This window comes from Tasmannia lanceolata, unplaced genomic scaffold, assembly GCF_043159265.1.
Source record: "Tasmannia lanceolata isolate RefF3 unplaced genomic scaffold, GAP_Taslan_0.1 ptg000029l, whole genome shotgun sequence".
NCBI lineage: Eukaryota > Viridiplantae > Streptophyta > Magnoliopsida > Canellales > Winteraceae > Tasmannia > Tasmannia lanceolata.
In genome coordinates this window covers 5,950,168-5,966,478 of record NW_027518706.1, presented here as the reverse complement: position 1 = coordinate 5,966,478, position 16,311 = coordinate 5,950,168, and the positions used below count along the sequence as shown (strand labels likewise).

Genomic DNA, 16,311 nt, shown 5'->3' with positions numbered 1-16,311 from the left:
AAATAATAATGTGGAAGGAATTCATTGAGATTTCATGTCGGTGGGGATGGAAATGGAAACATTTTGGTCGTTTCTGGAAAATTTAAAACCATGTCTATCCCTCAGTTCCAGTGACAACACCTACATCGATTCAATCGAACAATTGTCAGGTCAGCAACTGACTTGCTCAAGCTGACCCGGTTTTTCGTCATTGATTGTGTAAGAGTTTTTAAAACTTGCCCCTTCACTCCAATAGTAACTGAGCTCTGGATTCATTTGATTCTTTAAACTCACCTAGACCTAAAATAAATTCTTGCAGTTCTATTAATGACTGAGATGACGATTCATCTCAGCCATTTTAGGAAGATTTGACATGGAAGAACAGCTTTGGATTCCTTAGCATGTGATTACTAGCTGCACCATATACTGACAACAACTTAATCATACCTACTTATAGTTTAAGCAGATGCTAAATATGATCTGCAATTTTTTCTAACCCAGTGAGATGCTCATTTAGATTTCTTTCTCTTGCTCTCTTCTGTTTCTCTTGCATCATCGATTATGCTCAATTTTATTAAGTGATGGGGAGGTGTTAATGATCTGTTTCTCCAATCAGGGTATTGCACTGATAATTACCGTTCTTCAGATTGTCCGTATACCTAATCTCAAGGTGAAATTTCACTTACCTTTTGTTAGTTATAGAAATTTGTGACATTATCTTCATTTAATGTTCTTATTTATCTATTTAGCTTCTTTTAATTGTCGTTGCTTTAATTACTTGTAGCATTCCAAATATATATTAACATATATGCTTTTTCATTGATACTTTACTTGCAAACAAATTTAACCCAGTCACCTCAACTCAATATTCCTTTGGATTTCTTCTGTCAATATTCACTTACTTTATCAATATTCTCTTAGTGTATTATTTTGTGGACAGAACAACTATCTTATTTGGATTTGCATATGGGTGATTGTACAACATGGGTACACTGAACTCTGCTTTTGAGAACAGGAAACAGAATGTTGCAAAGATGGATGTGATTAATCCAACAGTAGCGACACCAACAAATTAGATCTTTGTCAGAACATATCTTAATTTAAATGAGTTGTTTAGTACTGCTTGAGTCGTTTAATTTTGTTTTAACTTCCCTAGGCTGTCCATATGTGGAGGTAAAAATGGACGTGTAGTTGGGATGATCCTATGGAGCTGATTTTTTGGGCACACCCTATCTATGTGAGGGCCCATCAAATGAATGCTTTGGATCACCCAAACAATGCGAACCCAACTGTATTTTAAGCCTAGGCTGTAGATAAGGTATCTACACTAGGGTGTAGGAACTCTTTTCTCATATATATATATATATATATATATATATATATATATATATATATACACTAGTAAAAAACCCCGTGCGATGCACGGGCCGACAAAGAACTATACGGACCACATCATAGGTTGATCCAAACTGTCCATGTGATGGAACACAACATCAATAGGTTGTGCCCATAAAATCATTTCCATAGGCTGATCCTAGCCCTCCAATCTATAGAGGTTTCCATAATCTATTGTTCGTCTGAAGGTGCCCGGAATTTGTAAATATTTTTACAGGTGTGCTGAATTCGTATTATCCTCAAAAAATTTATAAGGAAAAGTAGTTTTTTCGTAATTGTCATATTTTGATACCTCTTCTTTGTAGTTTTTTCCGTAATTGTCATATTAATTTCCCTCCCAAACTTTACTACGTAATGATTATTATTGCTAGCTTCTTTCTTTACCTATTACTGCTAGCAACCTTTCAAGAAATAGTATTTCCGTGCAGTTTTTCATGACATCTAATAAGAAAAATCTCTGAATACATACAATTGCAAAGGATGGGCGAGACATAGCGTTTGGAGAAGGTGGCTAGCAAATCAAGATTCAAAATACCAGCGAGGTGTTAATGCCACAGATTTTGCAAATAATTCCGAACATTCATACCTTTTTTACCCTCACATAGATAGTATGTACATATATGTGGGGAGGGCAAAAAACGGTAAAAATCATCGACATTGACGTGTTAAATGGACAAAATTCTCTCCTTTTCTCCTCTGCTATATATATATATATGTATTCCACTCCCATGTTTTGATAATTGTGCAAACTCATTTTGTCTTTTATTATTTAACCAGCTGTCAAAAGTTATTACAATTCCCATAAAGCTCTCAGAAGGCAATTAAATAAGAAAAGACAAGATGAGTTTGTACAATTATCAAAACATGCTTGTGCCAATATCAGTACCCTATATATTTGCGTGTCTATGTATATAACTATATGTATGTGTGTGTGTGTGTGTGTGTGTGTGTGTGTGTGTGTGTGTGTGTGTGTGAGTCAAGTTCCTAACTAATTTCCATGACGACACTATTGTGCAACCTGAGCGTCAAATGGGTGCATCAGAAACAATAAGTTGTCAAAAGTTATTATCCTTGGTAGATAAGTCTTTGTGTGTGTGTGCAGCATACATGTCCTATTGACATGGGCCCAATTATCTTTGGCTACTAAGCTGCTGGATTTGGTCCTCATTAAGCAAGTTTTCTTTTTATTAAAATTTTACTATATAGGAAAAACAGTTGTGTAACTTCCCTTGCATCTTTTGAGTCAAGGAAATATTATGAAGCATCTCATTGTGCCTCTTCCATGCTAAGTTAAGGCTATTCCAATGGTTTACGGATCCATAATACTAATTATCATTCCATTATTCTAAGAGACACCATCTTCTTTTGTTGAATATACTAAAAAAACTCATAACTGAGGGCTGTTGCAGTTGGTGGGAATATAATGGTAATATTGCAATGCTTGATCATATTATGAAAAGATATTGTTATTAATAATTATGCAGCTTGGTTAGTTATATGATATATCATTTGTTAATATTTAAAATCTTGGTATAGAAATTAGAACATTTTTTCCGTAACCAATGTAAACTCATTCAGGGGTATCAAGCAGTCAGGGCATAAAGTATGTTCGTCTTTCTTATTGAACACCAATAGTGAGCATAGAGTGACTCGGAAAACTTCATTGCGTGGGCAAGTATGTGTATTCTGGGTTTTTGGAGGCTAGCACATCATCAATCAGCATTGAGACTTAATGTGTTGGGGAAAGTACGTCTTGTTTTTTGCTTAATCCTAGATTTGCTAATGTAGTTGACCTTTTTGCCAATAGTGGAGTCCATTGGGATGCACTCTTTTTTTTTTTGTTTTGTTTTTTTCTCCGGGGGGGGGGGATCTTTGTCGTCATTGTAAATTCTTCCCTTTTTAATAATATTTTATCGTCCGAAAAAAAGATAAAAGAAAACACCAATAATGAGTTCGCATAAGGATTTGGGGTGCTTACAAGTGTAAAACAATGATATTCTTGGATATTCATTAAACTTCCTTCACCAGTTGGTACATTGTCTTTTTAATACTTCATTTTCTTGGCAAATCAGGTGGGTACAGTGCTTCTTGGTTGTGCCTTCTTGTACGACATCTTTTGGGTGTTTGTTTCAACGAGTTTGTTCCATGAAAGTGTGATGATTGTGGTGAGTACTTTTACATTTTAATTCACAATTATTTTAGATAATGACTTTGTCTATGTTAAACCAATATCTTGGAATTCTTAGGGTTTTTATCTGGATCATGTATGCTTACTAGGTAGCTCGTGGTGATAGAAGTGGAGAGGATGGTATACCGATGCTTCTGAAGATTCCACGCATGTTTGACCCATGGGGTGGTTACAGTATCATTGGGTTTGGTGATATCCTATTACCAGGATTGCTCATAGCATTTTCATTAAGGTTCATAAACAACGTCCTTCGTTTTGACCCTTTTTTTTACTTTCCTTGCTTGAATGTTTATAGTATATCCTTCGCTATTACTTTGAAGATATATGCACCAATTTTTTAGAATTATGAAAATTTTCATTTTCAAGGGAGAATATTCCATCCAACTGGCACTCCTATGAAAATTGCATTTGATGATCCCATATGGTGTATACTTTGGGAAATACGTTTATGTACTGGTTTCGTCTTTTTACGATAAGTGTTATACTCAGATACTAATATAGTTTAACCGGCATTGTGCATGGATCTGTATTCCACCACCTATTTATTGGAAACTATTTTCAGATTTTACTATGGAGCTACTTGGTCACGCTTTTCTTTTATCTTATTGAATCATTAGTGCGAAGATGGATTAACATTGAGAACGAAGAGAAGAAGGTGAAGAGAATAAAGGATAAGGAAGAAAACAGACCATGCGAACTATTTTTGGATGTAGTTAAAGTAAAAACTCATGATTTGTCTACTCTCTTTTGTATATTTAATATAATGCCAAAATTGCATCAAATAGTGTTGCACAGTAAATAAGAAGGACATAAAAGTAATCTACTATGACTTGTATACCCTTTATGTGTGTATATACAATGCCAAACCCCAAGACTTATTGATGCAGGTGCATCTCAGCAGATCAACGGTCGACTGCCTGGGATCCATGATCAGGCTATTGAGATCTTCCTGGCCGACACCATCGGATCGACGAACAGTCAGTCCTGATAGTCGACCAGGCCGACACTATGGAAGGAAAATACTATCCGAAGGTCGATCATCCTAAGATCGTCAGGAGATTGGAGCTCCTACAAGATCAACGGCCCTCGTTGATTTCATCAATTTAAGCAAGAAAGAGAAGATTTTTGATTTGGAACTGGTTTGCTACGTTTAAAAGTCCTAGTTTGTTCATTTTTTATGGTTAGAAAAGTTGAGCAAGGATATTTCCTTGTGATTTTTCCTTTTGTTGTGTTTTAGTCGGCGAACAAATACGCCTTTATTTGTTGATATAGGTTTTAGGACGTTACTTAGAGTTGGCCGTAGAGGAGAGGATTTTTAGAAGATTTCTTAAACAAGTTTTAGAATAAGCTGTTTTCCCTATCTTAGTTGCTCTTTTACAGGAGGTAAGTCAGTCTCTTCTTATTTGTTTACTTGAAGTTGGTCCTAGCTTGTTCATTCCAAAAAAAAAAGAGTCCTAGTTTGGTTTTTGTATGATCAGATAAGTCGAGCAAGGATATGGCCTTGTGATTTTTCCTTTTGTTGTTTTTTAGTCGGTGAACAAATAGGCCTTTATTTGCTGATGTAAGTCTTAGGAAGTTAGAGTTGGTCGTTGAGAGGATTTTTAGAAAATTTCTTAAACAAGTTTTAGAATAAGCTGTTTTCCCTCTCTTAGTTGCTGATTTACATGAGGTAAGTCAGTTTTCTATTTTTTGTTTTGGTCGCATAGGTTTCTTGCCTAAAATTTTGTTTGCTTAGCTGCTAGCTGCTGTTTCTGTTAGTTTTAGCCGAACTTGGACCTGTGGTTAGGAAAAAAATTGGTTGTTTTAAACCTCTATAAATACTCATGTATGTAACAATGGAAGGAGCCAAAGACGTTTGCAATTAGAGCTTGCAGCTGAAACTACAACCAACACCCTAGTGGGTCGGGTTTCTGTCCAGTGGAGTTCTGACTTTGCTGTCCGTCAACGGCTAGCAAGTTCTTGGCTTTGTTTCCTTGCATATCATTCACCGTCTCCATAGACTTGCCTTCGACTTACAACATATCTGCAACCAGCCGCATGGGCAAGCCAGCCGAACAGATTTGCGAACATCTTGTTCCTTGAAACTGCAGAAACCATATGTGAGAAACTCCAACATCCTTTCCTATGTCTCTTCCATATTTCAGTTCCTACCAACCCTCCAGCCTTAACCTTCTTTACTTCCCCTCTATCACCATCCTAAAACTAGTCTCTCAACCTATCTTCATGGTTTTAAATTACCACCGTAACCAACATGAGACGATCGAAATGTTTCCATTTCCAGCCCCACTGAAACAATGCCGGAACTGAAATGGAAATGAATTGCATGTGAAATGTCTTGCTTATGTGATGGTTTCTGAGTGTATATTTGCGCGTATTCTAGAATTTCTTAAAGTTTTATCTTAACATTTTATCATTTGCATATTTTTCCATATGTTTCAAGTGATTTGACGGGTTTCCCATCGAAATTTCTAACTGAAACCGAAATGTTTCTGTTTCCGTGGTGACCGAAACCGAACGGAATCTGGAATTTAAAGTCTTACCAATCTTTAGGTAGTTGGCTAGTCGAGCTCTTGGTTCTTTCCTTCCGCCACGTCATACCTATTTCCCATCTAGCATATTACCTGATTTTTCCTCCACTTATTATATTTACCACGCTCACTTGCCTATTACGCTTGAAACCCTTTGGATCTGGCATCAGATATATTTGTGCACAACTCTTCCGTAATTGGTATCAGAGCTTTCGTTGTGCGACTCTGCATCACTTGGTGTCAGATCTTCGTTCCGCTGCATCGGCTCTGTATTTATTGGTATCAGAGCCACCTAAACACGGGTTTCACTCCCTTGTTGGTCTTGAGCCGAAGAAGGCGAGACATCCATCATGTGTCCTCAATGAGCACCGGAAGCCGAGAAAAGTGTCAAACAACCTCTAAATCCTCACAGGGTTCTAGATAATAACCAGGTCATTGAACTTCTCCTTCAGAATCAACGAAAGCAAGACAAGTTAATTCAACGGTTTGATCTGGGTACAAAGTCAGACCAGTCTTGATGAAGAACTGTTGGAATTCGATCTACGGACACATGTGACCGCCACCACGGCGTATGGCCTTCCATCCCAATACTCCGCCTCGTGACAACAAAAGATGTGAATCTAGAATTAAGTTGAAAATATCAGAAATCCATGGAGGACTAGAGCTGGAGAAATTTCTTGATTGGGGAGCCAACGTTGAAGTCATTCTTCAATTCAAAGAAGTATCGATAAAACGGTACCCTAGTGACCCCTTCATTTACTAGGACGAGACTCCTCTTGGTGGGAAGCCCGGAGGTACCAACTAGGGTTGCAACTTGGATCGGGTTTTACTCGACCCGCATCGACCCGACATGAAAATAACATGGGTCGGGTTTATAAATCATGGGTCTTGGGTAGGGCTGGGTTTTAAATTGGAAAACCCGACTCAATCTTGGGTAGGGCCGGGTTAAAAGAAAAAAAACCCGAAACCCAACCCGAGTCATATGGGTGTACTGTGACTTTTTTAAATATCTCTTGAATAACATAGCAAATCATTTTCCAATATTGATACAATTGTTTTCATTGAGGTGATCATGTCTTTTATGTGAAAATATACTAGTGTCCTTAAATTTATACACTTGATGACATAAATTTAGAGATTGTTGGTGTGAAGTTTTTTTTTTTTTTCTACAATCTTTAAAATTAGTCAATATTCTACGCTGAAAAATGAAAACCCGACCCGACCCGACCCGACCCGGGAAACTAACTTGGGTAGGGTAGGGTTTACAAATCTCGGGTTTTCCTGTAAAAAATTAGACCCGATCCGACCCGAAATAATTCTCGGGTAGGTTAGGGTTTTGGAAAACCCAACCCGCCCGACCCTAGTTGTACCCCTACTACCAACAACGCCACTTAGTAGAGCCTCCCATCAACGATTGGGTGGACATGAAACGAGAGATGAGATGGGAGTTTCTTTCATTCAACTGTCAACAGACGTTGTACCAGTGACTTCACCAACTTTTCCTACGGATCCGATATGTATCCCACTATACGGAGGAGTTACTACTGCTACAAGCTTTTTGCCATAAACAACTTGTGGGAATCCCGAGAGCCAGTCATACCATGGTATTTTGGCCAGGATGCCCTTCAAATTCATAGGTTTCATAACGTGTCAGAAGCCCATTTTAAGGCTCAACTCGCAGAAGATTCTCAAAGAAGAAGCGGCCTACGCCCCTTTTCCTATGGGAATAGCGGTGTTGCTCCTTGAACTGCAAGCACCCCTCCATTGCCACCAAATCGAACCCCTACACCATTGACGTCGCCTCTGCCTCATCGACCAATTACAAGGTCACAAACGACTGCACCATCATCTCCACATAACATCCTTGATAGTCGGTCAAACATAAGATGCTTATGTTGTAACTGAATGCGCTATGTGTCAACTGCCTGTCCGAAAGTTCAACCAGAATTGCTAGCACATGAGCTGGAAGAAGACGTTGCCCTCGATGATCCCTTGAGGAAGAGGAAAACCACGAGAAAGAAGGCGAAATCGCCGTGGCTGAAGATGTTCTTAGTCAAAGCCTAGTCACCTGTAGACCATGCCTTACTCCATGTAAGGAAGATGATTGACTCCGCCATAATATCTTCACCACGTGTTGCACCATCAATGACTAATTTTGTAAGCTATTCTTAGACTCTAGGAGGTGCAAGAATGTGATCTCATAAGATGTTCAGAAATTGGGCCTATCATTTGAGTATTGTTCATAATAAATTCTATCATTTGTTTATGATTCCTAGGTTTTCATGAATTTCCAGGATTTCCACTGGGATTTCCAACCGAAACTAAAATGTTTTCGTTTATGTGGCGATCAAAATTGAAATTTAAAACCTTGCATGTATTTTTGGAATACCGGCCAAGGACATGTGGAAGCGATGACCGTGAGAGCGTGAACTGTAGCCATCATGGTCATTCAATCCTATACTGCTGCTTAAATCTTTGAGCAACCTAGAATGCATTGTATCTATGCTCCCATTTGACTTGGGCTAGATTGAATAAAAACATTTTATCCCGTTGATAGAGGCATCAAAAGGACACTGAATCAGATCTTGAGTATCATTTTCATGTAGGGCCTAAGGCTCTTCATCTTTAAATTTTTTCCATTAGTCCTCATCTTCTTACTTATAATTAGAAATTGTGTATCATAGTTACAAAAAAAGATTTATTGGGATACCAAAACTATCAGAAAGATTAAGAGTAGAACAAACTAAAGTACATAAGGAAGATGAACAAGAGTATAATGTGGGAGACGTAGTACATTGCATAGATGGATGATTTTGTGCAGGAGTAGTTGGCGGGAGTCTCGCTTTAGTAAGACATTTTTGAGGAAAACAATGTGACTACACATGTTATTTCCTAAGATTGTAAGAACAAAGCTCTTTGGCCATTTCTGAATGGCAAAGATAAATTTATTCAAAAAAACAATGAGAAAAACAATAGCTCAAAGGTCGAAATGGGCAGGAGCGAGTACACATTAATTGAAAGATTGGAAATGATGACCTTGTGATTAACTCCATCTTCTGCCAATGAGTTGGCTCCCTTGTTTGTCTATCTACGAACATGTTGGAAGGACACCTCAAAACCATCCACAATATCAATGGTCTCTTCAAGGTATTTGGCGAACCACTATGGCTACCCATCCTTAGGTCAGGTCTTCTTGATTACATTGCTAAAGCCACCTCAATGATCAAAGATTTCAAACATGTACCAATCAAAATTAAATGCACCATATGAGTGCCAACACCTTCGCCTCATTTGAATCGTTGCCTCCAATCGGGCAAAGAGAAAGCGAGCTTGACCATCCAGCGTGATCATGAAAAAGCCCACCAAAGGAGACATTGGCATTGCTATTGACCCAATCTTTTGCCAACTAGTCAGCAGTCAGCACCCTCATTGGTTGATCTACAAATATTGAAACCATCCACATGATCAATGACCACTTCAAAGTTCTTGGCGAACCACCATGGCTACCCATTCTTAGCTTCGATTCACTTGGTTACATTGCTGGATTCGCCGTCATTGATCAAAGATCCCAAACATGCTCTAGTAAGAATTAACGCACCACATGAAGGCTAACACCTCTGCCTCATTGGAATCCTAGACTCCAATCAGGTCAGAGAACGCGAGCTTGACCATCCTGTCGTTATCATGAAAAAGAGCACCAAAGGAGACGATGGCATTGTAATTGACCCCATCTTCTGCCAATCAGTCAGCATCCTCGCTTGTCGATCTAGGAGCATGTTGGACAAATGAGAACAATCTCCACCAGAGTAAGAAAACAAGCGGAGAACAATTAGGAATTTAGTGCTGTGTTTCTAATTAAATAGAGCAAAATCATAAAGCTATCTCTTGTCTAATGTCAAAACTGAAAAAATAAACATCAACTACTAATATGTTCTAAAAGTCGAACCTAACCTCAAATTAATCCCAGCTCCTGCTTTTCTTTGACATACCTACCATTTTTTTATAAAGGTAACAGAACTTTATTTCAATAACGAAACGGCATTACAGAGTAAGGGGACAAGATGTCCCCAATTACATGACAAAACAAACGTGCATGCCGCACACTCCCTTAAGAAGAAGATGCCAGGGGATGATGGATTGACAGTAGCATTGATGGATTGACATACCTACCGTTATCACAAACCTTATTTGGACTGAAAGATTCCTTCCTAAAGTCCAGTGGATTTTCCAAAGAAGAAATAATAAGTTAAACATAGAAATGCACTATTCACATTTTTCTAGATAGACCCAATTCAAAAGCAGGTAACCTGCCTAAACTCATCTAATAGCTGATTTAATTGACGAATGAAGGGTCCCTTTTATTGTGTGATTCCTCTTTGGTATGTCATCTGCAGGGTATGTGGAAGGACACGACAGCAAGAATCTTTGAAGTTGAAAGCTGCATCAAGCTTGAAATTTATTTGAGAAAATTAATACTTTATTTTTATTACAGTTTTGTTGCTTAGAAAAATTAGGCTTCAACAAGTAATAGTTAATTCACAATGGGGAGCTGGTAACTTGAAGGGAACAAAGTAGAAAATAATATGATTATGATTAATTTAGAGGGATATCATCATAATTTCAAGGTCCCTATAAATAAAAACTGAACAGGGTTTCTTCAAGTTATGTTTTTCCATGCATAAAAAAGGTAGGAAATTTTAGAAATATTTTTCCTTTCAAAAATTTTCCTAAAAATTCCTGCAATCCAAACAGTGCATTGGTGTAGGCATCTTTGGGTTGATGCTAGAGGCCCTTCTAGGAAGCTATATTGTATTTTATTCCTTTTAAATTTACTATCAGACAATCTATTGTTGCTCCCGGTTGTACTGTTAATTTCTGATCTGGTCTGTATACATGTGACCTATTGGAGCTTCCTCTCATTTGCCGTGTCTGGGTGTCTTTGGATTGGTGCTAGTGTCTTTTCTTGAAAGCTAATTGTAGTTATTCCTTTTAAATAACCATAAGAAATCTATTGTTGCTCCAAGTACATAATTTCAAATCTGGTCTGTGGGTCACATCTGCAGGTATGATTGGGCTGCAAAGAAGAATTTACGAGCTGGATATTTCCTCTGGTCGATAATAGCTTATGGTTCAGGTAAGCTAATTGTGACATTTAGCGCTTTTTATTATGCATCGAATAAGAATGTATTAAATTCTGAGAAAATTGAATACCATTTAAAAAAATCTGAGAAAATTGAAAATTAAAAATGAAATAACAAAGAAAATGATTCTAGTTGTTAGTGTAGTGTATGTATATGCCTATGGGCATATCCGTCTTTTGTACATTTCTCATTATATATAAATACATAAGTGAGGGGAAGACTCCCTAACTCACAATTTCTTTCTCTCATTCTCTTCCTCAACATGGTATCAGAGCCCTAGGGTTTTGATTTCCTAGGGATCGCATAGCAGGCCCTCACCCTCCCTCTTCTTTTCTACCTTCTCCTCTAACCCTAACCCTTTTGATTTAGTGCATTCCGATGTATGGGGTCCCGCGCGGACTACCTCTGTTTTTGGACATTGTTATTTTGTCATTTTTATTGATGATTATTCACGTATGTGTCGGCTTTAATTACTGAAAGATCGCTTAGAAGTATTCTTTGTTTTTCGTACTTTTCATTCAGAAATTACTAACCAATTTAATTGCACTCTCAAATGCCTTCGCACTGATAATGCGAGGGAATATTTCTCAAAGTCTAATGGTTTTGAGGAATTTCTTTCCACTCGTGGTATACTATGCTCACACCTCTCAACATAATGGTGTCGTTGAACGGAAAATGCGACCATTATTGGATGGAACTCTTCTCTTCTCTTCTAGATGCGAGTTCCCAAATCTTATTGGGGCGATGCAGTTCTCACTGCTAGCTTTCTGGCCAATCAGCTTCCATAATCGGTTCTCATCTCCATTCTCAATTTTACGTCATCATCATGAGCCATTTCCTCTTCCTCATCGGGTATTCGGGTATGTTTGCTTTGTCCACAATCTTGGATCTGGTTTGGATAAATTAGATCATAAATCTGAACGATGCATTTTCCTCGGCTACTCACGCACCCAGAAAAGGTTATCGCTATTATAGCCCTCGGTTGCGTCGATCCTATGTCTCGGCGGATGTTTCATTCTTCGAGACTGAACCCTTCTTTCTGAGCTCTCCGGGTACGACCCTTCTCTCTCATTCTTCAGGTATTCCTCTACCGATTCTCGTTCTTCCTGACCCGGTAGTCTGTCCATCTCCATCGTCTCTCTTACCCTCTCCTTTTGTGGTTTCTGTTCCAAATACCTCTCCTCCCCTACAGGTACCTTCTCGGCCCCTGGCTCAATTAATTAAGAAGACCTATCAGCGCCGCCATACCTCTGTAGCTCATCCATCTTCGGGAGCTCCCTCCTTCCACATCTGAGGTATCTATCGACCCTTCTATTGCCTCCCGCACTCGGTCTCATAGTATTGCTCATCCTATTTCGTCTTTTGTTTCATATGATGCTCTCATGCCTGCTTTCCTCAGTTTTGTGTCCTCTCTATCTTCTGTTTCTTTGCCAGAGTCCTTGGCTACAGCACTTGATCACTCGGGGTGGCGCGTTGCTATGGACCTTGAGATGGATGCCCTTCAGGCAAATCAGACTTGGGATTTAGTTTCACTGCCTCCTGGTGCACGCCCCGTAGGGTGTCGTTGGGTCTATACTGTGAAATATTTGCCTGGTGGCTCTGTTGAGCGCTTTAAGGCACGCTTGGTTGCCAAAGGGTACACTCAGACGTTTGGGGTGGACTATGGCGAGACATTTTCTTCCTGTGGCGAAGATTTCTTCAGTGCGTGTTTTACTTTTTCTTGTTGTTAATCAGGGCCAGTCTCTACAGAGGAAGTTTACATGGAGCAACCTCCTTGGTATGTTGCTCAGGGGGAGATGTCATCCTCTGTGTGTTTATTAAAGAAAGCAATTTACGGTCTTAAGCAGTCTCCTAGAGCATGGTTTGGAAGGTGCAGTGATGCCATTATGCGCTTTGGTATGAAGCAGTGTGTGGTTGATCATTCTGTCTTCAGCTGACAGTCTACAGTTGGGTGTGTACTCTTGATAGTCTATGTCGATGACATCATCCTCACTGGCAGTGATACAACTGGGATCCAGAAATTGATTACATTCTTGCAAAATGAGTTCTCTACCAAGGCAACGATTCACATTGCTACAAATCCAGTCTTTCATGAGAGAACTAAACATATCGAGGTTGATTGCCACTTCATTCGACACCAGATTCAAAAAGGAGAAATATGCACGGTGTTCACTAGATCGGTGGAATAATTAGCGGATATGTTTACCAAGCCATTGAACAAAGCTAAATTGAGTGATAATTGTAGCAAGCTAGGAATGTTTGACATATACATTCCAGCTTGAGGGGGAGTGTTAGTGTATGTATATGCCTATGGCCATATCCGTCTTTTGTACATTTCTCATTATATATAAATACATAAGTGAGGGGGAGACTCCCTAACTCACAATGTCTTTCTCCCATTCTCTTCCTCAACACTATTCAAGAAACATGGACATCAAAAGATAGAAAGAGTACACAGATGCAGATTGGGCAGGATCTCCAGCTGATAGGAGATCTACCACAGGATACTACACATTTGTGGGAGGTAACCTTGTGTCATGGCGGAGTAAGAAACATGATGTTGTCTCCAAAACTAGTGCAGAGGGCACACACAAGTGGAGAGCTTATTTGGTTATGTTCTCTCTTGTCAGAGATCGGTTTCTCCCCATCATCACCTTCTCAGTTATATTGCGACAACAAGGCAGCGATTCGTATTTCCACAAATCCAGTCTACCATGAGAGAACTAAACATATCGAGGTTGATTGCCACTTCATTCGGCACCGGATTCAAAAAGGAGAAATATGCACAGTGTTCACTAGATCGGTGGACCAATTAGCGGATATGTTGACCAAGCCATTGAACTAAGCTAAATTGAGTGATAATTGTAGCAAGCTAGGAATGTTGGACATACATTCCAGCTTGAGGGGGAGTGTTAGTGTATGTATATGCCTATGGGCATATCCGTCTTTTGTACATTTCTCATTATATATAAATACACAAGTGAGGGGGGAGACTCCCTAACTCACAATTTCTTTCTCTCATTCTCTTCCTCAACACTAGTCAAGCTCGTGAGTTGTCAAACTAGATAATGAAACCAATCTTTCTTCAGTACCATGCAATATCTTTCGAAGCGACAATTACAAGTAATTACCAAGTGACTTCTTTCTATAAAATATTAATGACTTGTTCAGCACACTACATTTATGTATTCAATCTGGCAGTATTATGGTTTTGAGTATATAATTATGTTTAGATTGACGTATCAAACAAGGGTTTGACTCATACACATCAGTATCAAGAACAAAATGAATCCATCCTTGTATTGATTTAACTTTGTTGAAAACCAAGAGATTTCTATTCTCTCAAAAACATGATCAAACTCGGTGTGTAGCTAACAACAAGATGAGATGTAAGAAACACAAACACACAAAGCCAGAAAACACAAGATTTACTTGGTTCAGCAGTGTGCCTACATCCACGAGAGAAGAGAGTTCCACAATTTCAATTCGGATTCCAAGCTCTTTTTTCTTCCTATTCTCTTAGCCAAGAGACACCCAAAAAACCTCACTTACACCCATTGTTTTGAAAATCTTACGATTTACGGTTCGATTTACGATTCTCAGGCAAACCGATTTGATCCCATGATTGAATCTTAATTTGTATGAATCTTACGACTTTTTATTGAATCTTACAATTCGATAGTTAATCGTACGATTCATATGATTTATGTGATTTATCCAAATTAAGTTTTGTATAAAGGCAAATATGTCTTTCTTTCAAAAGACCTCATTTCCTTTCTACATTACAAGAAGCCTTTGAAATCCCTCTCATTAGAAGGAAGAAGGCAGAGGAGGAGTATGACTTTGAACGTATCGAACTAGTCGAGCACAAAGCATTTGTTGAGGGCATTACTCGCATCGAGGTGGGAGTCGAGGTGGGAGACTACCATAATAAGGACAACATTGATTCCCGTCTTTTATGATTGATATTTGTCATTTGATGTTTGAGACTTTGAGAATTGATATGATCTTGTGTATTTTTTTAAAGATTATTAACCAAGATGCATGGGTTTGGATGAGAATGAGATGATTAGCATGTGTCAAGTTTGTCACCAAACAATTCATGCTACGATATTGAATGCTAATCATGGTAGTTTCTGTTTGAATTAATGAATTTGGATGAAAAATGAATAATTGGCCATTTTTATTCTTTAATTTATTTATAATTTTTTATTATACATATTTTTTATATTTTTGAATGAATCTTACGATTTACAATACGATCTGCAATCCGATACGATTCGACCCCGATTATGATTTACGATTCGATTCCAATTTTCAAAACATTGCTTACACCAACTCTAATATGGGGCTTATATATTAATGCTATTACATCAAGAATTACGAAAAATTATCCAGCACTATGAATCATTGCTAGAATACAAGACATCTCCACAACAAACTTAAATAGAAGATTATCCAGCTTTTACCGCCAAGTAACCCTTTAGACCATTTTAATTTGCAGGTCTTCTTATTACATATGTGGCCTTGAATTTGATGGACGGGCATGGACAACCAGCTCTTCTGTACATTGTTCCTTTCACGCTCGGTATGTGCCATTACATTTGCATAAGGAACTGAAGAAACTTTGCTTGTTTGCCAAAAAGAAAATTTCGGATTTATTTTATTTTGTTATTATTTGTACCTCTAGAAATTTCTCTCAACATCATTGAAACTATCATTCTTTTGAGCCTTTTCCTCTTACATGTTTTGTTCTTCATCTGTTGCAGGTACTATTTTCACTTTGGGAAAGAAAAGAGGCGAACTCCATAATCTGTGGACAAAAGGAGAACCAGAGAGAGTTTGTACACACGTCCAATACACCCAAGAAAAGAACATGTCAGAGTAAAATATGCTCTGTATTTTATGTGATGTAGTAGTCATAGCTTAGGGAGAGTATGATCGATTTGGACTGATAAACAGTAACCCAAACACATTTAGAGAACTATAAGCTTACACTTAGTTTCTATTCGGCCCCGACGTGCCCAATGTACTATTTATTACTTGAGTTTTAGGTGGAAGTTGCTGTTTTGGCTTGCCA

General features: G+C 38.4%; 1 protein-coding gene and 1 long non-coding RNA gene across 2 annotated transcripts in view; both read left to right on the top strand.

Annotated features, from left to right (window-relative positions):
• The window catches only part of LOC143858876 (signal peptide peptidase-like 4), a 40,576-nt gene extending 24,265 nt beyond the window's left edge, over window positions 1-16,311 (top strand). The window contains exons 9-14 of the mRNA XM_077369567.1: window positions 596-649; window positions 3,447-3,539; window positions 3,652-3,794; window positions 11,154-11,224; window positions 15,736-15,819; window positions 16,001-16,311. Of these exons, the coding sequence (XP_077225682.1) occupies window positions 596-649; window positions 3,447-3,539; window positions 3,652-3,794; window positions 11,154-11,224; window positions 15,736-15,819; window positions 16,001-16,119 (564 nt within the window). The 3' untranslated portion in view covers window positions 16,120-16,311. The remainder of the gene's footprint in view (window positions 1-595; window positions 650-3,446; window positions 3,540-3,651; window positions 3,795-11,153; window positions 11,225-15,735; window positions 15,820-16,000) is intronic.
• LOC143858877 (uncharacterized) lies at window positions 11,231-14,130 on the top strand. The gene is made up of 4 exons (XR_013239062.1): window positions 11,231-12,091; window positions 12,186-12,310; window positions 12,424-12,526; window positions 12,666-14,130. It is a non-coding gene; the product is annotated as an uncharacterized LOC143858877 (long non-coding RNA).